Source organism: Drosophila obscura, unplaced genomic scaffold, assembly GCF_018151105.1.
Source record: "Drosophila obscura isolate BZ-5 IFL unplaced genomic scaffold, ASM1815110v1 contig_36, whole genome shotgun sequence".
Lineage (NCBI taxonomy): Eukaryota > Metazoa > Arthropoda > Insecta > Diptera > Drosophilidae > Drosophila > Drosophila obscura.
Genome location: NW_024542824.1, coordinates 2,868,704 through 2,895,901, shown reverse-complemented (window position 1 = coordinate 2,895,901; position 27,198 = coordinate 2,868,704). Strand labels below are relative to the sequence as shown.

The window sequence follows — 27,198 nt, the reverse complement described above, 5'->3', positions numbered from 1 at the left end:
CCTGTAACTCTTTTTTTCTCAGCCGATATGCGCGTGGCATGTGCTTTTGAGATCAGAAAACAATAATCGATCGCTTGCAGCAAATAATTTTAACCAATGTAAAACAGGACCAGTAACAGGAGGACACTTTGGTCACCTAATAGTGGAATGATTTGTTTAATTTATAGTATTGTTTATTAGGCATACATACAAAGTCGTACATCGATATGCATTCATTGTACATGTGGTACACTGATATGTTTAGTTGTAAAATAGCAAAACACACACATAGAAATGCTTGTGGAATTAGTTGGTTTTTGTGTTTTCCTTCGCTTAATTTACGATTCATATAATTATTTGAGAGCCTAAAGGAGAATTTAACTAAATGGCAAATGCAGTGCACGCTGCTGCATGTTGCCTGATGATGGTTGGGGCCGAGTGTTTGTTGTATCTTTCGGTGTACATAACAAGCTAGAGTATATAGTATGTGTATATGTGTGAATGGATGTGGGTATATCCCGTATATGCATTGGACAAGTCTTTAGGTAAGCAAAACATCAAAAGAAACTTATGTACAAACGCAAGAGTTATTTACAAAATGCGCAACTATTTATCAATCTGGGTTCAATCTGCTCTCCTTCCTGCCATTTCCCATTTCCCATGCCACTTACAAGGAGGCAATGAATGGCGTTAGATCGGGAAACTTGAACAGATTCTGGTTACGCGAACGTGTGACACGTGGCTGGGCCTGTCCCTGGCGCTGCTGGGGATTGAAGCCGCTGGCCTGCTGCCCGGTCAAGTAAATGCCGCACTGAGAGTTGCACACCTCATCGCGTAGTATAGCCTCCTTGGGCCACTGACGGATCAGTTGGCCGCAGTCCGTGATGCGCAAAGAGGCACACTGAGCCTGCGGAAGGTAAGCAAATGATTCAGTAAAAGTTCTGCTTTATTTTTAGCTGTTTAGCACTTACCCCCTCCGAGGAGCACACGCAGCTGGTGCAGGGCGATGGGAAGGCCGATTCGCCCACACGCACATTGCGGCTACCAATCTGGCAGCCCTGAACATTCTCACGCCAGGCATTCAAGTCAATCTGCGGCATCGAAGCGCAGGGCACGCGGGGATTCCTGTGGAAATGCCAGCAACAAAAATCAGTTTCACATCCAATAAAAAAAGCTGGGAAAAGCTGCCTGGGAAACACTTACAGGAAATTGCTGGGCAAATCGAAGGCAGCGCGCTGCATGTCGCCGGTTATCTCGAGATTCTCGCACACGATCTTGGCCAGCGTCACTTTGCGGATCTCAGCCAGCTGAGCTTCCGTAAACTTCACCTCGGGCGCCTGGTTCTCGTACCAGAAGCGATCGCATTTGCGCAGTTGCCTGAACTGGATGCCAATGATGCAGGCCAGGGTGGGACCCACGAGGCCGCCCTGCAGCGGACGCTCCGTCATGGCACCGGGGAATAGATCGATGTCGTCCACGCTGGCATAGACCTTCTGGAAGCGGCTGATCACTTCGGTGGGTATCTCGCGGCTCAGATCGTTCCAGTTGGAGGCGCGTTTCAGGTTGCAAAGCGCGCGATAGTTGTTGTACGACGGAATGCCATGGTCGCGAGCTGCAGAGTGGGACAGATGATCGGTTAGGGTCTCACTGGACTGGCAAGTGCATCGGACTTACCTCTCTGAATGTTCAGGGCAACCAAATCGATGCCGGAGAACGGAATCTTGCGGTCCTCGAACAGATGGTTGGTCACCTCGCCCGTGATGAACTGATCCAAAGTCTCCATGGGCGTGGCCACCAGGCCACGCAGTATCTCATCGATGAGTCCCGGCTGCAGCAGGGCGTCCATGCGGAAGAAGCCATCGCGCAGCAGCAGGGGCGGATCCACGGGCTGATGCTGCACACTCAGGCGGGGAATGTGGGGCCGCAGCAGGGAGTGACCGATGCGGAAGGCAGCGGCGGCAAACTCATTGAACACAATGGGGCTGCAGGAGGGATTGTAGTCCTTGTAGTAGCCCTGGGGCAGCAGCTTCAGGCCATACAGATTGACGGCGTTCCAGCTGAGAATGCGGGGCAGGAACTCATTGAACACGATATGCTGCACCTGGGCACTGACAATGCGACGCGTGTGGTGGTACAGCTGCTCGCCATTCCAGTGGGGATTCACGCCCCGGAGTCCCTCCACAATGCGGTTGTGCTCGCGCAGGAAGGCGGTGTGCATGGCCGTCAGTCCCGGCTGCTCGGAGGCGCGATCGTCGCCGCCAATGAAGCAGAGGCCGCTGCGGGACTTGCACTCGGGATGGGAATTCGACTGGGGCAGCAGCTCCTTGCCGCGGATCGGATGCACAGTGCTGTTCATGCGGCCGGAGAAGCCACGCAGCTTGTTGGAGACGCAAACGGATTCACCGTACACCATCGAGGCGTCCAGGAAGTGGGTGTTCTGGTTGATCTGGTCGCGCGGACCCAGCGACTGTTGCCCGGGCAGCGATCTCATCGAGGGGAAGCACAGCCGCTCGCCGCTCGTCACATTCACCTCCGGATAGTAGAAGTCGCCGGCGGGCACCGGGAAGGGATTGCACTCGGGATGCACCGTCTGGCGGGAGTTGCAGGGCCGGCAGCTGGGTATGGACTCGTGGAAGCCCTTGTGTATGGGCGTCAGGGTCAGATCGTGGTCCACAAACTGGGCGAACTGCATCACCATGAGGGAGTAGCGTGTGTGCAGATTGGAGATGTCCGGGTGGATCGTGGTCGAAATGGTGCGCGGATTGGGCAGCTGCGTGCCCGTCACACCGGTAACGCGGGGCGCTGAGATGCCATCCTCGTACTGGGCGGGCAGCAGGCGGGAGAAGGTCGACAGCGACTTGCCCCAGTTGGGATTGCGCAGATTGTTGCAGCGGCCGGACATGGTGCGGAACGGACTGTTGGCATCGCACTGCTGCGTGGGCTCTGGGCAGCCCTCCACGTGCTTCTGGGCACCCCCCAGCAATCCACTAATGTCCACCGTTTGCAGGGTGTCCGTCAGCTCATTGCGGTTGAAGGCGTTCTGATTGGGATTGAATATCTGACGCTTGCGTCTGGTTATGTGGTTCAGGCTCTTCACAATCTCATTGGAGGCCAGCTCGAAAATCAGCGAGGAGTTGGCCAGGTTCAGGGCAGCCAGATTGGCCTTGCTGAATGAGGCGGCTGTGCCGTCGGGCGAACGGGCGCTGATGCCACCCCCTGTGAGGGAGAAAAGCGAGTCTCGGATTAGTTGTCTACTTTGGTCTTTGGACCAGGCCGAAACCTACTTGTACGCCACACTTCGTACTCGAAACGTCTGCGCTCTTCCAGCTCCAGCTTGGCGCGCTCCACGGCAGCTTCAATCAGTTCGGGGCTCAGTTCGGCGAAGGCCTCCTTGGTCTCGGGCTCCACATCCACATGCTCCACATGCACCTCATCGTCGGCACTCGACTGCCAGGGTTTTAGGTCGAATTCGGGCAGTTGAACGCAGTCCAGGACAGAGTTGCTGCACAAGAGAATCACAAGAGTTGTTGGGAGACAATCGGAGTGGGTAAAAGACTGGGCACTCACAGATAGTTATCCTCCAGGATGAAGGCCTTGGACTGGGCTGTGCTCACTTGATGGGAGCCGCACAGCAGACCCGACAACGATGTCTGGCGAATGCTCTTCAGCTGCTCCAGGGTGAAGGACGAGGGCGGGATCTCGTTCTCGTACCAGAAGCGATCGGTTTGCTTGATTTTCTCGAACTGCAGCGTCAACAGGCAGCTGATGGTGGGTCCAAAGAGCGCTCCCACAGCAGGCTCCTCGAGCAGAGCGCCCACCAGCAGATCGACATCTTCAGCGTTTCTAAAGGGAAGAAAAAGCAACGATTAAAAGTGAATCCTTAAGGGACCTAAAGTGCATCAAACTTACTGGTAAATATCACGCAAATTGGTGATGTACTCCTCGGGAATGTTCGTCACTTGCGCGAGGGTTTCGAAGGTCACATTGGCACTGGAACCCTGATCGGCATAGCGACGCTCACAGATGTCCAGGGCATGGACATAGGCGGCAACACCATGGTCCCGGCCACGATGCACAGCCAGTGCCAGCTCGGACCAGCCCTCGGCATTGATTTGGCTGGGAACGAGGGACTTTTGCAGGGCGGCAATCGACAGCAGCTCGTGGGCGGACATCTTCTTGGCCAGCATTTCGGGCGGGTACATGCTCCAGAAGGCGGGCATGGCACTGGTGGCAAACTCATTGTAGATGCCGCCGCGCACGGAGCTCGAGTAGTTCGAGGAGTGCTTCTCCGCCGTCAGGCGCAGACCCTCCTTGGCCGTTGTCTCCTGGCCCAGAACCAGTGGCAAGAACTCGTTGTAGGTGATGTGCTGAATGGTGGCCGTGATGATGCGTCTGGCCTCCAGGAAGACATCCTCCTCGGACCACTCCGGATTGATGTGCGCCAGCTGCTCGCCAATGTTGTTGTGCTGCTGCAGCAGAGCCCGATGCAGGGCTCCGGTGGCACCGGCCACCTGGCAGTGGCGGCACGACTCCACCTTGACGCCGCCACTGATGTAGGTGCGCAGCTGGTCGAACTCGTGGCGCGTGGATCCGTACAGACCGGAGCCATCGATGTAGGCCGAGGCAATGTTCATCTGCTGGCGCGAGTCTGCGGAAAAAGGTGATCCATTAGATGCCTCTCAGTGTCTTGCTTGGGACCCCTTTTCACTTACGTTTCTGGCACGCCTCCGAGTCGAAGCCGGGCGCCGATCGCTTGTACTCCTTGCAGTCCGGACCGGCCCGCACAAAGCACTGCTGCAGCTCGCTGGGATCCTTGACGGCCGCCTCACGCTCGCAGCACTTGCCGCTGATGGGCAGCTGTCCCACCTCGTACAGGTCGTTGGCCAGCAGCTGGCCCCAGGCCGGCAGCATGGCAGTGATGTGCGGATGCCGCAGCTCGCTCTCCACGTGGCGCTGCAGCTGCTCGATCACCAGCTCCGCATCGGGCAGGGCATGGGTGCCGCGAGAGCTGCGCGGCTGGCTAACGCCATCGGCATAGTCGGCCTCGAGCAGGCGCTGGAAGATGTCCCCGCGGGCGCCCCACTTGCGATGCGACACATTGTTGCACTCGGCCGGGGGCTGGCGGTACTTGCTCGGTGGGCACACGTCGTACTCGCCGGCCACGCTGCCCTCGCCGCTCTGGCCCGGATTGCATTGGGTCAGGGAGCGGGCACGTTCGGAATTCAAAGCATTGATGGCGCCATTCTCCAGATCCTCGGGTATCCGTAGCGACAGGCTGGACGCACTCAGGCAGCTGGAAAAGAAGAAGAGGCGAATGGGTTTAAAGGGGGAGATCAATTGCAGGAAGAAGAGCTTTAAATGTTGCTCCAAGCCGTTAATCATAAGTGGATATCCAAACGGCTAACAATACATCATCAAATGCGATTCTATCATATATAATTATTCACAATCCACACAAACAGTATCGGTATCATTTGCCCAGGCAATAAACAATGGCCTGTAGGAGTAGTTTTCACACTCGAATGTGGCTGGCAAACATTTCTGTATGTATAATGCTGATTCACGCCACAGATTCACATCTGGCAGAGTGCTTGGCGTATTGGAGTATTTCCTTGAACTTCTGGCTTACTCATCCCCATAATTGCTGTCCTGCTGGCTTTACCCATCTCCTAGTGTTTTCCCTGTTTCTGGCTGTTATCACAGTTCGGTTTACCCCAAGAGCTATGCATTCCTCGTGTTATTAATTTGCCGCTACATCTCCGCTTCATTCATTCACTTAGTTTGGTGTGGAAAGCCTTAGTACATTTTCCGGCATTTAATTGCCAGTTTTCTCACATCGCCAGCGTTTGCTCACTTTTGATTAATAATCAAATTGAGGCTCATGCCTGAACGAAAACGAAAACTATGAATATAAATCTTTATAGACGAGAGTGCGAGTGTATATGGCAGGGAGTGTGTACGTGGGGGGAGACTCTAGCTCCAAGCAATTCTGGCTAACCGGATATGAGAAACCGCGTCTGTCGAACTAATCAATTTCAAATTATCAACAATGACGGCGGCGTCACCGTTCAAGTGTTCGGAGTGCTGCCCCCAAATGGCTTTGACTGCTTGACTGAATGCCTGACTGACTGACTGACTGACTGACTGACAGACTGACTGACTGACTGACAGACAGACACACAGACAGACTGCCTGCCTGCCTGCTTGACTGGCCCGTCATTATGGGTTCTCTTCTATAGATTTCGGCCAGCCACACACGTGATGAAGTTTCCTTTGTACGCGTACGCGTACTCGTACTCGTACTTCCATTGACATTAATTTGCAATTTTATGCTTGAGGTAAAAACCGAAAGATTATGCAACAATCTTATGCAGCAATCACTTAAGGGGGCTTGAGGCTGGATGTGGGCGTAGAAGATCCGCTTTGGAACCTGCCTAATGAGCTCATTCCAATGGCACCAATCGGATGACCGACCCGCGGCGGCTCTAACCCTAACATACATAAATATTCCGAATTTCTAGATGCAAAACTGATATCGAAATATATATTTATATTCGCATTCAGCTGCTCTACTGGTTTCTAATTTAATTATTTTTGTTTTTGCTTTTTTTTTCTCGTCAATTAAGATTAGAGTTGAACGTCATTTGTGGTATTTCGGTTGGGGAGTCTGAGCGATTTATTCAAGGTTGATTTTTATGTCTGCTGTTGGAGTTTAGCATTAACTTTCAAGTCACCGATTGGAGTAGAATTTTGGTGATTTAAGATAGACTTAAGCAAGGGTTCAAGAGCCACATAAATCACATTTGTAGTCAAATGGAGATATAGGAAATGTTTTATGTTCCAACGAATGAGTTTTCCATGCTGTATATTTTTGTGTATGCTTTTCAAATTAACATAATAATATGGCAAAGAAATGCAAAAATATTTGTACTTGTATCATTGAAGTTCCTCTATCATTATGGATGAGTTTCGTGCAGAAATACCATTTGAATCCTTGGCAAATTATGTCCTATATCATTATGGATATGGATACACAATTTACAAGCCAAATCTAGGCCACTGGCAGACCCTCTACAGTACATTTCTCTTACACCAATCCGAAATAAATTAACTTAACACATAAATTACAAAATTCCCCCCCGCAATACCATTCGCTCATCGAACAATTCTTGCCCAAAAGAAAGGCCTGCCATATAACTGATTACCCAAAAATAATTCGCAATGCGATTACCCATTCAGCAGCCAGATGTGTGTGGCGGCTGCCCATTGGGGCCAGTCGATGCCAGTTGGCCAATCCCGAGAGCAGGCAGCAATTGCCAATTGGCCCACTAAAGTAATATATTGCCAGGCACGCTGGCACGCGGTAATCGGATTTTATTTGTACTTTTGCAGAACTTGACTGCCGTCACGTCGCCCCCAAAAACTGAAGAAAACAAAAACTGAACTCCAACTCAAGCTGAAAGCGAAAGCCCAGACAAGTGGCATCGAGGAGGAGCAGCTCTGGCAATTTACATTTGTTTGTTTATGGCTTTTTTTTTCACTGGCGGCTTGGAGCGCGTCCGGCAGGGGCTGTGGGTCTGCCTGGTATTTATGTCACCCGCCACTAAAACTCAAATGCAAAAATGTGTGTCAGCCTGCCCTCGCCACCGGTGGATGGCAACCCATAAAAACAAACAAAAACGAATGAATGGAGCAAAAAAAAAAAAACGGCAAATAGAAATGCACGGCACATGCGGCGTATGCGTTATTTAACAGCATTATGACACCAATAGTTATCATTTCTTCTTTGCTCTTTGCTGTTTGCTGTTTGTTGTTTGTTTGTTGCTGTATCTCAATTTGTTTTCAACAATTAAATAAATCAAACTTTGAAATGGAAAGTTTTTTTTTATCACAAATCAAACTGTGGCGAGTTGCTTAACATTAAACGGAAGTGGAGCTTCTTATATCGGTGAATTTTTTTTGGAATTTGTTGGCATGTGATCTGTCCTCACACATGGGCAAATTCTTGGAATTATCGGAGGTTTTTTTGAACCTGTTTCGTGACATTTGGTCACCTCAGTTGGCGGAAACAGCGACGAGCAGCGAGTATGGAAATCTCCGATGATCCCCAAGGGAGAGTTCATGTTCTGGGGTATTATCGCTCATAAAAACTGCACTTGATTATCGGTCAGATCTAAACCTGATTCGAGGTGTTTGCAACTCCCATAAAGTGTACGTTTCGAACACTTATGATGGGCTTTGAGTGAGTGATTTGATTGAATATAAAAAGGCCACACAATTGCCATTGTAAGCGAACGAATGGAGGGATTACTCGGGAGTATTTGCATTTTGTTTACGGCATTTTGATCATCGCCAGTTGAGTCATATGCCCCATCGATCGCTTACCAATTACGGAACACGTGAGGCAGAACAGTAAAAATACCAAATGGCACATACGAGTATGGGCGGGGGATGTAACAGGTCAAACCAGTCAATAACCACTTGGCAAAAAGAGCTGATGAACGCGTGCCAGTCCTTAAAATAGTTAACTTTTCTCTGGGAAAAATCAGTCGTCGGGGCGTTGCATAAGCTCATCAGCGAACGATCGACAGTGGCTTACAATATATCATTGTAAATGGAAATATTTAATTAATAGATTGTGCAGCCAATTATGCTGGGAGGAGTGGGGATTTTTGCATAAATTCCATTAGCAATTTATGTTCGATTTGCAAGTGCTGATAGTACGGTAGCTCACGAATTAATTGTCGGATCGGATCGAATCGCATCGATTAAGGCGGTAAGTGGCCTTAGATAAGGCACCCCCACCCTGCCCACAGCACACAGCGTAAGCGGCTCAGAGCTCGCCAGACAGAGGAAATCATCGGGCAAGCGCACCCGCACAGCAATCGCTTTTGCGCAATCAGCGAGCGGGCAAACAAAAGACTTGGGCAACAAACTTGAGGCGACGCGATGCGATGCGATGCGACGCCAATTGCCAAATCATGCGGCAGCAGCTAATAGATACTTTATGGCAAATTATTTATGGCTCTGAAGAGGGCTTATACGAATGTACAAATGGGTTACTGTGGCACCCACACAGCACTCATTGCGGAAGCCATCGACTGCCGCATTACTCATGCGACGAACAGCGACGACCAATTTACGAGCGTCGTTTTCATTATCAACAATTCGAAGCCACTGGCCTGGCCAAATATGCAGACAGGCAACTAGCTGGGTGTATACAACATACAACATCTGTACACATCTGTATGTGTTTGTGTGTGCCCGCTAACACCCTTTCATAGGCATCCATGTCTTGCTGCAATTACTCAAAAGGCACGTAGAGTCATCGTCATCGTGATCGTCATCGTCATCGTCATGTGACTTTGCACATGATTTCCTACCACCAACACCCTGAAAGGCAGCAACACCAACGACAGCAGCTACTACTGCTACATACAGAAAACTTGAAACAAAACAAGAAAGCGAAAGTGTTTGGATTGGTAGTCGAGTACGGGATACCCTGCTGGCAAATGCAAAGCTGACACTTTAGCTAATCACCGGGGAGAAGGAATGATGCAGGGTAATGCAGAAACTATGCTTACTAAACATGGAAAGTGGAGAAAAATCAGTCAAGCTTCCCCTCAGAGACTCTTCCCCAACAGAACCTCCTTCGTTATCTAACCAAATGCGCAGTTCAAAGTTCTCCAGACAACAACCTTAGCCAATGTAAAGTTTCTAAGCCAAGCACAAGTCGAGTGCGAGTACGAGTACGAGTACTCGCCCTACCTTAACAACATTATATTTTACCCGTACAACCAGCAGTTTTTCAGCTGCTGCTGCTGCCATCGGCTCATTACAGAGTCTGTTTCTTTTGGCTCTGTGCATTACACAATGGAGTTGGGGGAGAGCCAACAAAAGCTAAAAGGAAATGTTTGTACCCATGATTGAATACAGTACACCCTCATCTTTTTTGTTTACTCCGCTGCTCGACTGCTCGTCTGCTTCTGCTTTGAGTAGTTGATGAGTTGATGAGGAAACATGCTCTACAAACGAAGCAGCTTAAGATCTGCATATGGAAAGATTTCAAGTGCACTTCATTAACATTCGTGATTATCATCATCGTCAGCTGCAACATTGATCATCATTTGACATCAACGTCAAATGCAATGCAGTGCATGATGCAATTTGTATGTTTGTAATACTCTTGCAAGGGGTAGCGCATCACTTAGGTATATGTTGGCAGAGCAGAGATATCTTCTTTGTATTAAGTGCACAGAATGCATCTATCTGCAAGTGTATCTTAAGCTTCGGCCTCGTAGTTAGCCTTCCTTTCTTGTTTCTCTTTTAGCTGCAACAGCAACAGCAGCCGCAGCCGCAGCAGCATGTCAGTGACGTTCATCGATGTGGCTTCAAATATATGTTACATTGCCAAGATTGTTGTGGTTGCTGGTTACCACAGATGTTGTCGCTGTTGCTCCCCTGGTGAACGCTGAACGGTGAACGTTGAACGAAGCGAAGCAACAGGCGTGAAGATCATAATTCTATGCATGTGTTTGGGGGTCTCTCGGGTCTGGTCTGGTTTGGTCTGGGCTCGGCTCCCTCGGCCCGTTGCTTTTTATGGCAAGAAAGTGTAAATGTTGGCCAAGTCACGCGCCTGCCATCCACGCACACAAACACACACACAGATACATATTTACTATAAATACACTCATACACATCGCATCCAAGAAATGCGGGGCGTAACTTTCGTTTTCATTGCGAAAGTGCATACAACTTGATATTGGTAAACAATCCGAAGAGCAGCTTTTGCCCCCCCCTCTCTCTCTCTCCGTGACTCTTTCGAAGAGTACAGGGTGCTGCCTGCATGCAAAATGTTTTCGAACCAATGCGATTTTGTATACCTTACAATCTACGATAATACGCCAAGGTCGTGTTGAGGCATTCAACACTAAATTAAGCCACCACTGACCCATTTGGCAAAGCAAAAGGCAACTATTTCTGCGGCATATTTTGGCTCATTTTATTTTATATGATTTGATTTTATTTTAGGTATTGTGACAACGCCCCGTCCCTAATCGTCCATAATCGTCGTGTAAAGTGCCCTTAATTGACAGCGCACCCAGCCCAGATGGTTTTTTGAGTGAAAACTTTTGGGCCCATGCGGAGATACAACCTCGTTTTTGTTTTTGGTTTTTGGGGCCAATTAAGGTGAAATGTGAGAAAGTGAAAAGAGATTTTTGGGTATGGAAATTGAGATAAAACCAATACGGGAGATGAATGGGCAGATAATGTGAGCTGTTAACGGAGAAGGGTACACCGAAACAAAGATCTCCGAGCTGGTTGTAGCTACTCGTACACAGATGTGAGACTCAATGCAAGCATGACATCAACAACCTCTGCGATGGCTGCAGTGGACACACCTTCTCTCGATAATTAACCAGAGGAAGGGGTGGTCTTTCCTTCAGAGAGGTTAATCGTGGTTGGTCCATCATAGCAACTTGTTGACTTGCAGGTGTTGTAGCTGCTCGTCGTTCCATGGAGTTATTCAATGTGTAAAGTTATAACCTTACTGGTAAATACGAATATATGTACATATGTTGTGGTGTCTTTTTATTAGAAGTACAAACCAAATAAATTTCTTTTTTTTTTTTAGATATTTTACTTTCGATTCCAAAATATTATTTATACAAGTATTGAGTATTTATTTAATTCGTAATAATTCATATATCTTCATACAACTTTTATTTAATTTTCTTGTTTATTTTTCACAGCCCTCACCCTTCAACTCTGTCAACGGGGGACTCTTTCAAGTCGTAAATGCATTTCTTTCACCACCCACATATTTTCTGACCCACCTTCTTGCCATTCATAAATCATGGAGGATTACTTTTCAAAATTTCCGTTTACCATCTGCATACAATCTACACTTCATTCATCACTGAACACTCAGAAAAAACTTTCCATGGGGTATCACTCACCCATCTTCACTCTCCTCAACAGCTGCAGACAGACGCATCCTCATCATACAAAAATTATGTAAAATGACAAGCTGCAGCAGCACCTTGAAAAGACGGAAGCCAGAGACAGGTTTCGGCTGGCAAGTCAACAAAAAATATACTCAAAAGGCTCTTTAAGTTTTAAATGAAGAGGCACACAGACACATTAACAAAATGTTTAGTTCCGTTTGTCGAAAATTACTCAAAAAAAAAAAAGACAAGAGAAATACTCAAGAAATGAGGCCCAGTCAAGCCTGTTGGCCGCCACTTCATCCTGTGTGTTGTGCTCAAACTGAAGTGGAAGTTGATTACGTCGGCTGTCAACAGCAACAACAGCAACAATTTTCACTTTCGTCTGTTCGGTATTTTTGGTTTACTTGTTAATGATTTTTGATTGTTTTTCTGAAGTTTTTTATTTTAATTTTTTTTATTTTTAATATTAACGGATGCCTTGTACCGTTATCTTTAGAGAAGAAATGATTGTATATTATATTTGGGTTTTTATAAATTTCTTTTTAGCCCACATAAATAAGTCGTTAAAAAGATGTATGTACAGACATATATATATAAGCCATATTTAATGGGTCGCAAAGGGGAGAAAAAACTGCAGCAGACAATGGCTTTTGGTGCTCTGTTTCTTTGAGATACTTTTTCAGATATATATCTACTATCTACTCCAGCTGCTGTGCATATGGCTTGAATTAGTTTTATTTTGTTCGTGGTTTGGGACCCGTTTTTTTGGGACACTTGTGTGTAGATATACATATGTGCATATATGTATGTACCGATCGTAAAGCGGTTAGACAGGCACTGAGATCGGACAGTCGCAGAAATATTTCTGTGGATTGTGGATTTGTGGAACTGTTGAATTATATTCTTGGTGGAGTAAAACAAGTTGAGCAACGGCTATGGCCTCTTGATTTATTGAATCACTTGGAGTTGGACAACGACAGAGTTATGCATAATCTCTCAGGGTCAACTACTGCCATACCATACATCGAGATCGCGATCTCGATCTCGGAATGCCTTTCACCAGGAAGAACACAAAAAAGAGACCACAAGAAAAGGAGTTCTCGTCGTCACACTCGAAAAGGTTTATTCAACTTTTCACTGGATCAACTTTCAGCGATTAAGTTTCTACCAAGCAAACAACAAAACGATGATTAATTAGTCAATATATTAGACTCAGACTGTGGCGCAAACATAGACATAAATAAGAAACGTGTCTCACACAGACACGAGCTGGATATAAATATGATAAATGACAGACAATCGAAAGACGGGCAAAACTTGCAAATTTAATTACAAACACACCAACCAAAAAAAAAACAGAACAGATACCGAAAAAAAGAAATATATGCCTAAGCTGAGAATTTGGTTTCAGTTTTGCGGTTCAGCCTTGAACCCCGCGCGTCGTTCTGTTGGTCCGTTGATTAGGTTTTTATCATCTACTGTCGGAGCTAATTGATTTTTAAGCAATTCTGGATAACAAAAAACAACAACAAATCTTGACTAATTCTAAATACAAATAAAATACGTTTGCGGCGCCAGTTGGGATGTTTTTTTTTTGATTATGGGTTTAATGAATGTCTTGGGGGAGCCTGTTTTGAAATAGATAAATCGCCACAAGAGCATAGGAATGGGGATGGGAGACCTTTTGATAATTTATACGACGCTATGAGTGAAGCTGGGACTCAATGTTTTTATTCCATGATAAATTAAGGCATTCAATTTCCCAAAAATCATATAGTTTTCTGTTTTATGTTTAGTTTGTTCTCACAACATTTTAGTTCTGGTATCTGATTGATTGGCTGCCATAAAAATTGACACAACAAGAGTTCAACTCATTCGAATGACAGCTAAAATTATCTCTTCTACATACTATCCACCCATACCTTGATCATCATGACCCTCGCACTGCTCTCTCACCCGCTGCTGTGTGCAACCCAATCTGCCCCTCCTGGGGCACGTGTCAGGCCATATTCCACACCCACGCACATCCGGCCTGGCCTTGCTACCGTAGCGCGCGCTCTTGCCATTTTCAATTCAAGTTCGTTGCCTAAGTCTTTTATTTCATCAACCGCCCCAGACCCACGCGAATGCTCTAATTTCTGCCAAAAAAAAAAGATTTCGCTGGCCAAAATCATAATTATCCATAAATTTCACAAATGACATCTCGCCTGGGGGCGACAAACCTTGACGCCAACAAAAATGTTTTAAAAATTATGTTATTTTGAGAGTGTTTCTGTGAAACACTTGACGAAACTTTTAGCCAGAGTTCTACGACGGCGACAACGAGTTTGATTTAAGTGACTTAAGTGTGTCAACTAGACAATGTCAGCAGCAGCAGCAGCAGCAGCAGCAGTGGCAGCAGCAGAGAGGCAGAGATACAGCAGCAGACGTGCAGAGGCAGAGGCTGAGGCAGAGTCGGAGCTTCATTGTAAGCTCCAACACTTGTGCTTAATTTGCCTGAGCAATCAAGTTGCTTGGCTGCATTCTGAGCGTAGCCGCAGCGCATGACTAAGCCAAAGAAGTCACAGCCACTGGCCAAGGCCCCAGCCTCAGCCTCAGCCTCAGAGGTTGCCCCACCAATGTCGAACAGGCCCGACAACCACACTCGAAGATCGATGCGATGCGATGCCGATGCCGATGCAGGATTATTCAACGCATTGCATAAGCGACGCAACGCGCCGCTTAAAAGTCTCAATTTGCATAACTTACACGTTGATTAACACAAGAGCGCCAAATTAATGCGATCGACTACGAGGAGAAAAACTTTCTACACTTAGCAGCCGCCCAACAAAATTTGTTAATTAAAAGTAGGCCCCCCCAATCCCATCTCCCATCTGACAGAAAGAGAAGAAGATCAGCGGAAGCATCAATAAAATTAATTGCTGGCCTACAGCCTAAAACCGAGCAGCCGTACAGCCGTACAGCCGGGCAGCCGTACAGCGGCTACGCCTTGAAAATTATGTAAAGTTTTGGGCATTGGGATGGGATGCCTACGCTGGAAATTATGTCAATGCGGTTAACACAAAAAGAAAAGAAAGACACAGATACAGATACAGAAATAAAAAAAAAGAAGCAGTGAAAAAAAAAATGCCAGGCCAGACCAGACCGAAAACGAAAATAAAGCCATGATTGTGTAACCGTTCCAAAAACCACCTGGCACGACACACAAACATACTACTCGTCGTAAAAAGCGAAAAGACTCTTTGTGTGGCAGCTCTGACGGTGGCGGCTGCTGCTGCGGCTGCTGCTGCGGCTGTCTCTTTGGGGATCGCTTTGGCTTTCAGCTCGACTTTGGCATCTTCGCCCGTGCGAAGAGAGTGAGAGAAATGAAAGTGAAACCTCGTTTAACAAAAATAAATTGATTTCTCATCAGGCCGCGAGAGTCGTCGCTGAGCAAAGAAATCCAATTCGATGCGTATCGATTTGAATGGAATCGCTTCGAAAAGATTACATGACCGACTGGGAGACTGCCTCGATCAATAAATATTTGTGTCCATTTATGTCTCTATTTTATCAAATGGTTGCTGCTCTTCTTTCGTTTTGCCTTTTCTGATAATGCAAATTCTTTTTAATAATACGAATAGTATTCATAATTAATACACTGACCCAAGGACCAGGCGAATGGGGAAGTGGCATCGCTGTGCCATCAGCTGACGCCGACTCTGACAATCTTTGACTTCCGTTGACGCTTCTCGCTGAACCCGCGGCGACTCGTGATGAGTTGTAGAAAATTCGTGATTAATGATCCCTCGGCCCAGCATAACAGCCGAATTCCGCAGCGGCCATAATTTGGCTTAATGGCCGTCCATCTGCGTTTTACTGCGTGTGTACTCGCAGTAGGCCTTCTGGGGGCCCCAGCTCTTAGTGCTTCAGGCTAATGCATAAATATAGCCATAAATGCAACCAAAATTATGCCACAAAAAACATGTTTCAAAGGTCAAACAGTTTGCACAGTAAATGATGTATGAAAAACATGTTCATAAATTATGAAATATCTTCAAATTCAAAAGAATTTATCGTATGCTAATGCAAGCTGTTTAAGTTTGGATATATGAAAGAAGTTGAATTCGTAAGCAGAAAGAGAATGAGCAGAAATTGAAGTTGAAACTTTGAAACTTTAGATCTAGAAAATATCGGGGATTGTCTGAATATTGCTGATAAATCTATGAATGAAACCATACTAATATTTAAAAGGTGCTAAGGAAAATTCCCAAAAGGATAAAAGGATAACAGAATAAAAGATCTCCGAAAGCCACACAAAATTAAAGATCAAATTTAATGAATTTAGAAATTCGAAATCAAAGAAAACATAAAAATTTGAAACTATCAGGAAACTATTATGAAATATACTGAACCATTGATTTTAAATCAGAACAATAAAGTTAGATTTAATATAACTTTTTCGCAAGGATAAATGAAATCAGAAAATATTAAGGGCACTCAGAACTAAATTGAGCAGCGTGCAAAATTACACTCAAATAACACTCACAACTTAGACGTATTATCATATTAATAAAAACCATTTAAGGACGGCAAAAACTCACCATAAAATTAAACTAAAAAGCATTTTTTGCTTATTCATTTCGAAGCAGTCGATTGGCTGCTCCTTCGGCAACTCTCCTTTGTGGTTTTGTAGGTTGTGATTTTATGGTGGGGGGGGTTTTAAATTAAACGACTTAATAATTTATATAGTTAGACTTATTAGCTCTTTGTTAAACAAAATAAATAGATTTAAATTATATTTGGCACGTTTTGCAAATTTGTTGATGGATATTTTTAAATAAATATTTGTATAATTTTGAGATTGGATATTCTTCGAGGGTGAATTTCAGTTGATTTCAGTTTGGGTTGTTGAAAGCACTCGGCGAAGAATTTACCAACGGAGATGATCGGACGGTGTCGTCTTGCCAAAGAGATTGTAACCGATGATGTATGCTATGATTTGTATCCTTTCGGTAATTAGCATAACGTTGGCAATGCAGAGCACAGCATTGACCCGAATAGCAAAACGATGAGCCTATTTTGGCCAAAAAACGAAGCGACGAAGCGACCAAGCGACAACTATCTGGGGTGTGTAGAGAAAAAAACGCCGTGCACACGTCTCGATACGTGCGAACGCGCCAACGAACTGACAAACGGAGTTCGAAATTGAAACCGAAAACGACAGCGACAGCGACAACGAAAACGAAACCGAAACCAAGACAGACTCAGATGCTCAGACTCTGTCTTAGAAACCAGACCCAGACTCTGACTCTGACTGTGGCAGAAGCAAAAACGTATCTGAAAGCTGCCAGTCCCGGTGGCCGGGCTTAAAAGGCAAAGCACAGAAACGCCAAAACGGATCTGCTGTAAGCCCCTCAGTCCGAAAGAGAGCTTCGGCTGCAGCGTCGCCATCGGCATCGGCATCGGCGTCACCCAAGCAAACCGGTAGGCAGCGGACATGTCGAAGCTTGCCGGCTCTCTGCCGGTTCTCCCTCAAACTCACTCTCTTGGCAAACACCTAAGCTTCTCTCTCTCTCTCTCGCTCTCTCGCTCTTTTCAAAGGGGAGAAAGTAAAAAATGATGCGACTGGCGTACACTCCACTACACAGCATGGGACCCCATGGACATTGATACAAATGCACAGACAAGAAAAATCAGGCCAAAACTCATGCTTTTGTTTCGCTTTTGCGGTCAGAGGCAATTTTTGGCCAATTTTACTTGGGCCCACACACATACACACACACACACTCACACACCATCGCAGGCTTTGTTGTTACCTCTTTTTTTTTAACACCTTTGTCTGCACTTTTGATTTCAAACCAAAAGCATCTTGTGAAAGGAGTCACGCGCTTTGTGTCTCTCTTATTATTTTTGTAATTTGCCAAAAAAAAAAATATAGAGACAAAAAAAAGACCGCGAGTGAGGAGGCAAATATTTATTGCTGGCAAAGAGTCGAGAGGAAACAAGTTTCATCTCATTGTGAGACGAGTCTCGAGACCAGACACCATCTTGCTGTTGGGTCTACCTCCTGCTGTGATGTAAGCGCCCAAAACCCCATTACCTATTACCCATACTCAGAGCCCAGAGCCCCGACACCAGTCTCCAGTCCCAGATCCAGTCTCTATTCCAATTCCAGCTGCAAAGGTCTCTCCCCCATTGGGCAATCCATTCAAGTACGAGTATTCCAAGTATCATTTATGAAAATAAAGCGAATTAGAAATCGAATGCAACTTATCAGCGAGAGGGCATCCCCCGCCACGACTAGACACAGACATCGCCATCTCTTGGGTACACCGCTTGGCCAAGTTAATTATCTGGCCAAACATTTCGATTAGTGTCGGGGTGCTAAAATGCCAAGCAAACAGGGGCGACAGGTGGCGCATGTCTGCCCGGCCATAAATTGGATGGCTAAATGTCATCAAAAAGAGGCTCAAAAACCATAAATCCCGCACACCAAACCAAAAAAAAAAAAAACCCACACACTCGTACGAATTCGTCACACACTGGAATTGCTAATTGAAATCAGCCAAAAGTATTTAGACCTTTACGCGACTTTACAGCAATTTTTAAGAGTGAAATTTGTGAATTAATATTGCAGGTTTTAAGGGGTTGTACATACATGTATATATCTAGAAATATGCAGCTCAGAATTATGATATTTCAGCAACATTCGAAGGCTGATTAACGCCTTTCGATGTGTTTGAAATGAGTCAAAAGTTAATCAATTCTGATCAAATTTATAAGGTACACAAATATTAAATCATTCGAATGGTAATCCCCTCAGTTTTGCAGAGTTTTCCTTAGAAATATATGGAAATTTTAAATTAGTCATAGCCTCTGATCAAATTAATTGGGCATATCCGAATGGTATTCCCCTTATTCATTCATAAAGATGTAGCAGGAAAAGCTGCATAAAATATATAGAGAAGTTCTTAAATATTTCATTGATCGCATTTGTTCGAATGGGTATTATTTTAACCAATGACTCCCACTATGAAGATGCTTACCACAAAGGCCATTCTTAACAAAAGAAAAGCCCTCACCAAAAACCTACTCCCACATGTAATTTCCGCTTCAAATTACCAAATCCCTTTTCACCCGTAGAAAGTGCATTCTGTCCGCTTTGTTTTCATTTTATTTCGGTATAATTTCATCATTAAACATCGAAAAACGAAAAATGTTGTGTTGATTTTGCTGTAGCCGCCCGCAGGCTTGGAGGCAGGCATGCAGGTCATTGTATTTATCAAGAGATGAAGATGAAGATGAAGCTGTAGCTGTTGATATAGCCTATAGGTTGAGAGATGCGCATTTTGATTTGCATAATCTCACATTAGCTGGCATTATGTTTTCCTCATTTCAATGATGATGATGATAGACAACCTTAACTTTCCAATCAATCAAGGCAACCACCGCGGTGAGGAGGAGTGCATCCACAAATGTAAATGCCACAGCATTTACACACCTGAAGCCGGTGTCATTTCTGTTTCTGTTGCTGTTTTTTTTTTTGTGGCAGTGTGTGTGTGTCTTCATGGCTAATGGACGCCCCTCACATGACCTTGCGATGGAGGGGGCCTTAATTTGTCACCTCTGTTGACCAAAACATGCAAAAAGTGAGCTGAAATTACATTTAAACGACCATTTCAGCTGCCGCTCGCTTAATTACAGCACAGAAACACACACACACACAAACACAATGATATCCACGTACCAGTGTATCTGTGTATCTTCAGAGATGTCTCTAAAAAAAACGAAATACCAAAAACTAGCATCACAAGATGGCATCACGTGCTTAATGCTAATCTTTAGCTTGGCTTGGCTTGGCTTCGTTTCGTTTCTTGTTTCTTTTTTCGTTTCGTTTGCGGCTGTTTGTCTATGTGGTTTACCCTCTGCTCTGCAGCCTGACGACACTGCTGCGACGGTAGTAACAGGAACCGAGCCGAGCCCCGACCCAAGCTCTAACTGAAGAAAACATCCAATCCAAAAAATTATCCAAAAAAGTTGTTTGCTTAGTTTTTGTATACCCTTACGGGTTGTAGAGGGGTATCATAATTTTGATCAGAAGTTCACCAGGCAAAGCAGGAAGCATTTGTGATTATGTGCTCTAAAATTTGCACAGGCTGTAGAAAAAGTCTCTCTACATCACAGGAAATATCCGGATAACTTCTTTCAAACGGATTCCCCACTGAAAGATCATCATTTAGCTTCTCCATTATGTTCCATAGGAACTCTCAATTTTAAGGGTATCTACACCTTCGAGTCCCATATGCTTGCCCAACCCCTTCCTTTCTTGTTTGTTTGTTAGATGCTGCTGATGCTGATGCTGCTGCTGGTGATGTCTGGTGGTTAGACTCATGTGATCTGAAGTCGCGGCGAATGGCGACGTGTTTTTTTCGTAAATAATAATTAATAAATGCAATGGAGTCGCATATAAACCTTATATTACTTTCGGTCTTGGGCCAAACACTTGCTAATTGTCAACACGGATGCCCAAGCCAAGCCAAGCCCCGCGGTACGACAATATACGGCAATACGGCAATATGCATGTGACCCCCACACCAAAACCGAAATCCTTAGTCAGTCAGCTGCCAAATTGTCGTATTTAAATTAGGGGGAATTTTTGGAAGAAGCCGGTTCTCCTATGTGTGGTATTTATGTGTTGTGTGTGTTGTTGGAATCTTGAAGGGGTTTCTTAATCACAAGAGCCTCACCTCACCATATCATAGAGCGGCGGCCAATGGCCAATGGTCAATGGCCAATCTTCAGCCTCGAGAATTTCGTGTGCCTGGCACTAAATATCGAACTTTTAGTGCTCTTCAAATGGCGTCAAGATCTGCCACATCTCGAGGTCCGGTTTGAGGCATTACGTAAAAACAGACTCGACCGAATATAAATAAAATATCGTTTAAATGATATTTGAAAAAAACAATATACAAAACCCACAAAAAAAATACAGTAAAAACTCCGTTAGTCAAAAATAATAAAACAGAAATGTAAGACAATAATAAAAGCTGCCTCCGAAAAGTCGCTCAAGTGTTGGATATACATATATGGCTCACGTTATTTCAAACATAATTCAATGGCTTTAGGGAATGGTTGGGGAAAGGGTGTATCGTGTATCGGTAATATATGTATAATTAAAATTAAAATTTTACAATTTATAATCGGCAAACACAAGACAAACGGCATCGGCAAACAACAATTGAAGATGCCCCACGGGTCTCTCTCCCTCTCCCTGAGCCTCGGTGCAACCGGTTCGTCTACAACAACAAATATTCGCACTTGAACCCTCCACAAGGTGATGCCCAGCCAGTGAAAGTATTGGAGACAATAATATACTTTTAGATGACATAAAAGATACCACACAATATGTAAATGTAGTAGCTGGTAAAAGAAGACCTATAAAGGCACTAACAAGTTGACCAGTTATCGTAGATTATTTAATATCCAAGTCTTAGATGTTGAGTGGAAGTGTTGTTGCTTAAAAGTGGTAAAAGAATGCTGAACCAGGAACTTTGGGGCATAGAGAAAAACGTGCATAGAAACTGGATAGAAAATATCTGTAGAACAGAAACTCCAATACCTTACAACTTCATTTTCGGTTTCTTTGTTCCACAATTCCACTCCAAAACAATTGCATAATTTCAGTTCTGTTTTCTTTTTAACCAGACAACAAAAGAACGTGCTTTGTGTGGGTGTTATATGAGACGGAGACGACTCAAGAACGTCTAACACTTCGTGATTGTTGATTGAGCCGGCAACAAACAAAACACTCCGCACAAAGGCGACTCAATTGGCATTTTTCTACGCTGTTGTGGTTGATTTTAGCTATTTCCCCATTTCGGCTTAATTAATTGACACATAAATAGTGAATCGAAGATGGAGATAATAAGCCGATTGATCAAGTGTAAGGAGATATATGTATATGTATGTAGGTATCAAATGTGAGGGGTGTTTGATCGAGTGAATAGATATGGGGAGAGGACCATCAGAGGGTGGTCGATGTGGTTAGCATTAATTGCACAGAAATGAATATGTAAAATGTAAATGTATTCAAAACTGTTACCACGTAGTTACCAAGTAGCAGAACTATTTAAAAAAATAGCAGAATTATTTAAGAAAATATAATTTCTTTTAACTCAATCTATAAGGGATTCGACCAAAATTCTAAATCAGTGTATGACCCCCACAAAATGACCACCTAAAATTATGCTTCGAATTTATACAGTAGCAGAATATTAGTTGCTGCTCAAAAGTACGCAATGGTTTTTATTGGAATACAATGAATGGCATAATACTTGTTGCATACTATTGACGGCAACTGTGGGTGTAAAAGTGAATGTGCCACTTGAGTTTTGTATGTAAAATGTACGTACAATGCGCTCAATGTATGCCAATAGATAACCCATAAAAAGTAATCCACAGAAACTAAAAATTCACCATTAATTTAGGAATCCATTCCGTAAAATAAATGAGAAAAAGTTCACATAAAATATCGAAATTTGTGATCTTAAAATATATCACAATTTATTCTCTCGTGTGACTGACTGTACAACACTTACAAACTACATAATGAGCGACATTTGTGGCCACAATCTTCTACAAACGCTTTTTGCTTTCATTCAACTTATCGGTGGCTGCGCTGGTGGCCCACCATTTGTGCGCTCTTTTGAGCATACGCCAAGGCAGCCAGATGGTAAGGAAGGCAGCCAGCAACAGGCAGCCGATGATGTCGAGCAGCAGATACTGGTGGAGGGGTAGAAAGGCGCCCTGCGACTTCAGATGTCGGGCCCCCCGATGTCGCATTATGTACTCGATCCAGAAGGTGGCCTCGTCGAGCGGATGTATGGGATTATCGCGGAAGCGCTGGGAGACCTCCAGGGCACTGCGCTTGTACTGCGGCTCGTAGATGAGCGTCTCCACGTTCCGCACGAGGTCATCGACTGTCAATTTGGAGAATACCAGAGATCGGGCATAACCCTCCCGCACTGATTTGATCGTGTTCCTGTGCTGATCCCCATAGAGAGGAATACACAGCATCGGCACGCCCCAGTAGATGCCCTCCTGGGTGCCAAAGATGCCGCCATGGGTGATGAAGAGCTTAACATTCGGATGGGCCAGAATATCGTTCTGTGGCATCCACTTCCGGATCATCACATTCGCGGGGAGCTGTCCAATCGAATCGTTCTCGTACTTCCATATGACTTGCTGCTTCAGCTGTCCAAAGGCCTTCAGGATCAGGGCCGTTTTCTCTGGCGGCATATCCGTGCTCTTCATGTAGGAACCCAGACTGAAATACACCACCCCCTGGGTGGCCTTGTCCAGGAAGGATTGAAGATCGTCGGGCAGCTTCTTGGCGGGCTGAATGTGGGCTCCTCCCACGTCTATAAGACCAGGCATGCTGGGTCGAGGGAGATCCACGCTGCGATGACTGTTGATCAGCATTAGGGAGATGTTACGCTCGAGATCATGCACATGAGGCAGGGAACCTGAACGAGGGAAAACATTAGAGATATCCAAATCGAAAGATTCATTTCCAAACTCACCATTGATCACTCCCTTGAAATATTTCTCCGCCAATTCCTGCATTTTGGGTAGATAGAACCAACGCCTCATTACCGCATCGTACATGGATATATAGGCATTATAGGCACGCTGACTGAAGGTCATCTGATCTGTATGCGAGAGCAGCAGATGTGGAATCACCGACCATGGGGTGAGGATGCCCATGGCATGATCCATGTTATCCGCATAGCCCATGGTGCCAATTGTGACCACGGGACAGTTGAATTTTCTGCCAAACATGAGGAAGGCCTCGTGGAAGAACTGCTCCAGAATTACCAGATCATAGTGATCGTCTTTGCTCTCAATGAGCTTCTGAACTTTGGCATCCCTGAAGGCATGCTCCGTGGTCATCAGTCCAATGGTCCACCAGAGTTCCAGATTCTGAAAATCGCTAGCAAACTGCATGCTAAAGATGTTCTTCTTGGGAACTGAATGGATAACACAGATATTCTATGAGTATTGTTCTTTCTTTGAGCATATCCATGGCCTACTCACAGTGCTTGGGTATGTCAAAAGAAGGACTAATGATGATCTCTGTGAGATTCTCATGGGGTTGCTTGGTGGGATGATTGTTGACACTCGTCACGTGGTGTCCCTGCCGTAGAAGATCCCGCTGAAAGTGCTCCAGCCAGAGCCAATGGCTGGGCGCCGGAAATGGTCCCATGAAGAGTATGCGATAGGTTTCCCCCAGACCGGGCAGCCCGATTAGACAGAACATCATCAGGAATTTCCACTGCAGCTGCGTCTCCATCTGCATCAAACATGAACGACAATTAACATCGACAATTAAAACGTCAGTCTGGGGAGGCTTGAGAAGTCGCGTACTTTGCGTCAGATTAGCATTGAAAGTGGCATTAGTTTATGTTCCGTATACGATTTCGTTATTTGCATAAAACAGATTGCCTTTTTCTGCCACCAGATGGACGTCTAATTAATGACACTTGTAGTTGAATGTATCTTTGAGTTAGCGAAATGCGGGAAAAGGGAAAACTCTACAAGGAAACTGCTACAAAAATGTGTGAAGAATGACTTCACATTATTTATGAATATTTTCCCTTGGCTAATTTTGAATTTATAAATGACTAAACTATAATTATATTAATTATTAATTCACACCTGTTTTAATGGATTTATCCTACTGGTTTGTTCACTTACATCTATACTTATTCCTCCAATTATAGATTTCAATTTATAATTAAGCATAATTATGAATAGTTTGTTTCAACAAGAGAACAACATTTGATAGATATTTGACACAACATGTCATACAATTATTATTGTGTGTACAAGTAACCTGCCATAGATATATATCTCCCACTCATATTTTCTTACATGATTTGAATACTGGCTCAATTCTTGCACAGATGTTTTGTTTATCCACTGAAGGTCTAATTCCAGATTGAATTCTAAGTATTAAATGAACACACCTTTGGCTTGCGTTCTGTTTGAAATGCAGCCAGTTAATTTCATCATTTTTTAATTAACAATTAATATTAGACTAGACTTGTGGACCAGACAGCATTCTTATTGGTTTACGCCTCATACACTTTGCATGTATCATGTACGTATGGTGTAGGTCTCAGCTTATCTACCATAATAAATGTATTTTTCATTGTTTAGCCTCTGGGCCAGACATGCTATCAATGATTTTGGTTTATTATTTGCTTACACTTTTCTAATCTTTCACTGTTCTTATCACCGTCTGAAATGGGTCAACATTCGTCCACTGCACAGCAATTTCGTTTCATTTGTTTGCTCGCCGTGACTTGAGACATTTTGCGCGTGCAACTTGAATAAAATGGGATTTAAATGAGCTTAATTTAGCCTTATGGCCTTTGAACTTTGCCCTTCATGAATTTATATTAGGCGCTAGCTTATGTGCTAATTTACCTCTGGCAGTGTGACTGTAAACCTGAAGGGTTTTATGGGAAGATTAAGCATTAACTATTATGCGTGTGAATGAACTCTAAAAAATAGTTGACCATAATACCAAAATAGTTGGCATTTTTTCGAGTGCAGTCTGTCAAACTTTGTCAATCATTTACTGTGGGCTCAGAAGCTTATTCACCTGAATTAGTTTCCAATAAACCTATCCATTGGTATGAACACATGTATTTCTATTTGCGTACCATTTGGTCAATGTTTTTGTCGATTAAAACACTTTGGAGTTAACATTTCTGACTGTTTTTTCTTCATTCCATTGATATTTTTATATATATGTTTACTCTTCCATTGATTACGCCCACTTTCAATTAATTCTTTACCATTCTGTTATTGTTTTGCTTATGTTTTTCGCTCTGTATTGAAAGCCAACTACTACTGGATTATAAATAAAAACCTGCTGCTCGTCACCCAGATGTCATTGAGACGAGCTGATAAATAATCGCATGTGGAAGTATTTTTTGTGTCATAGCATTTCGCATTGTATTTCGCTCATGTAATTTACTGTTATAATTTAATAGTTGAATTGTTGTTGCTGTTGCTTGCATTAGCTTTTGCCTACGTTGGATTTTTTTATTGTTGTTGCTGGCATGCACTAAAGAAAAAATATGTGCAAGTATCTGGGTTTTTCTTTTTATGGATTTCATTTCCATCAAGGTTTCGTTGTGCTGTTAAAACATAATTGTGTTTTGTAATTTGTTTAATGTTTTCCAGCTAATTGTTAATTGAAATTATTTTATTACAATGCTGTGGGAATGTGGTTTGAGATTTCGTAATTTGAAGAGTTTCTTTTATTTTTTTAGATTTTTATCTGCGCTAAAACAAACATTTGATCGATGGGCGAGAGTGTGGCCGAAAACGGGTTAAAGGTAAAAGTGTTTCAAATGAAAAATGTGAAAGGTCTTTGGTGATTAGGCAATAGCTTGATGACTATTTTGCCACAGTTTCCATTATAGCACTTTAATGAGTTGAAACAATTAAGGATATAATTGTTTTCCTATAAAGTGGCTTATTACATTAAAAGTGGTTTTTAACTAGTTAAATCAATCACAGAAAATGTTTCAATAAATAAATTAAATTATTTTAATATTATTCACTTTATGTAAAGTGAGGTAATATTTCGCTCTAACACTGATTGTTTTATATTATCATAATTTTTAATTCTAGGCATAGTTCTAGTCTCGACTTTTTTCTACGATTATTTTCCAGTAGAGCCTTTCAATTTGCTGCACCTAAATGCACATTTTATTCGACCAAACACCAAGATTATATATATTATTATTTTGTACTTGTATCAATTTTTAAATGTAAATTATTTTGATTTTTTCCAGTCTGTCTCGAACACAATTCTACATTATTTTCGTATTTAAATTTTAATCACCTTTAATTTGTTGAGTACTTGAGCACTTCACTTCACAAAAAATATCACCTAAAAATATTTACACATATGTTTCGGGTTCTATGTGCGACGGACACAAAGCCAAAGAAAATTAACACTTTGAAAAGATTCAAATTCAAAAATTAGCGCGAAACGCGACCGCTGGGCACCAAAGTGCAGTTATCACTGAGACTCGGAGGCACGAAGGCGCCCCACGAACCCGCGAACACCTCAACACTTAATCAGTCGCCGTCCCAGGCCTCAGTCGCAGTCGCAGTCTCTGCCTCTGCCGAAGCACAACACAAACATTTACAAATAGAAATAAAAAAGCTTAGCTACAGTACAATCTGTACAGTATCTGATCCG

At 44.0% G+C, this 27,198-nt stretch overlaps 2 protein-coding genes across 2 annotated transcripts; both read right to left on the bottom strand.

Moving 5' to 3' along the window:
• Positions 1–475: 475 nt before the first annotated feature.
• LOC111080050 lies at positions 476–17,240 on the bottom strand. The gene is made up of 9 exons (XM_022375439.2): positions 16,514–17,240; positions 4,692–5,272; positions 3,889–4,627; positions 3,547–3,822; positions 3,264–3,481; positions 1,654–3,195; positions 1,183–1,591; positions 951–1,104; positions 476–886 (listed from the first exon to the last, which is right to left on the bottom strand). Exons 1-9 carry the CDS (start codon positions 16,549–16,551, stop codon positions 647–649), a joined length of 4,197 nt encoding a protein of 1,398 aa, XP_022231131.2. The 5' UTR covers positions 16,552–17,240; the 3' UTR covers positions 476–646.
• Positions 17,241–22,443: 5,203 nt separating this feature from the next.
• On the bottom strand, positions 22,444–27,018 carry LOC111080464 (UDP-glucosyltransferase 2). Its single transcript, XM_022376100.2, has 4 exons — positions 26,836–27,018; positions 24,009–24,264; positions 23,495–23,941; positions 22,444–23,437 (listed from the first exon to the last, which is right to left on the bottom strand). Exons 2-4 carry the CDS (start codon positions 24,262–24,264, stop codon positions 22,548–22,550), a joined length of 1,593 nt encoding a protein of 530 aa, XP_022231792.1. The 5' UTR covers positions 26,836–27,018; the 3' UTR covers positions 22,444–22,547.
• Between the last annotated feature and the right edge of the window lie 180 nt (positions 27,019–27,198).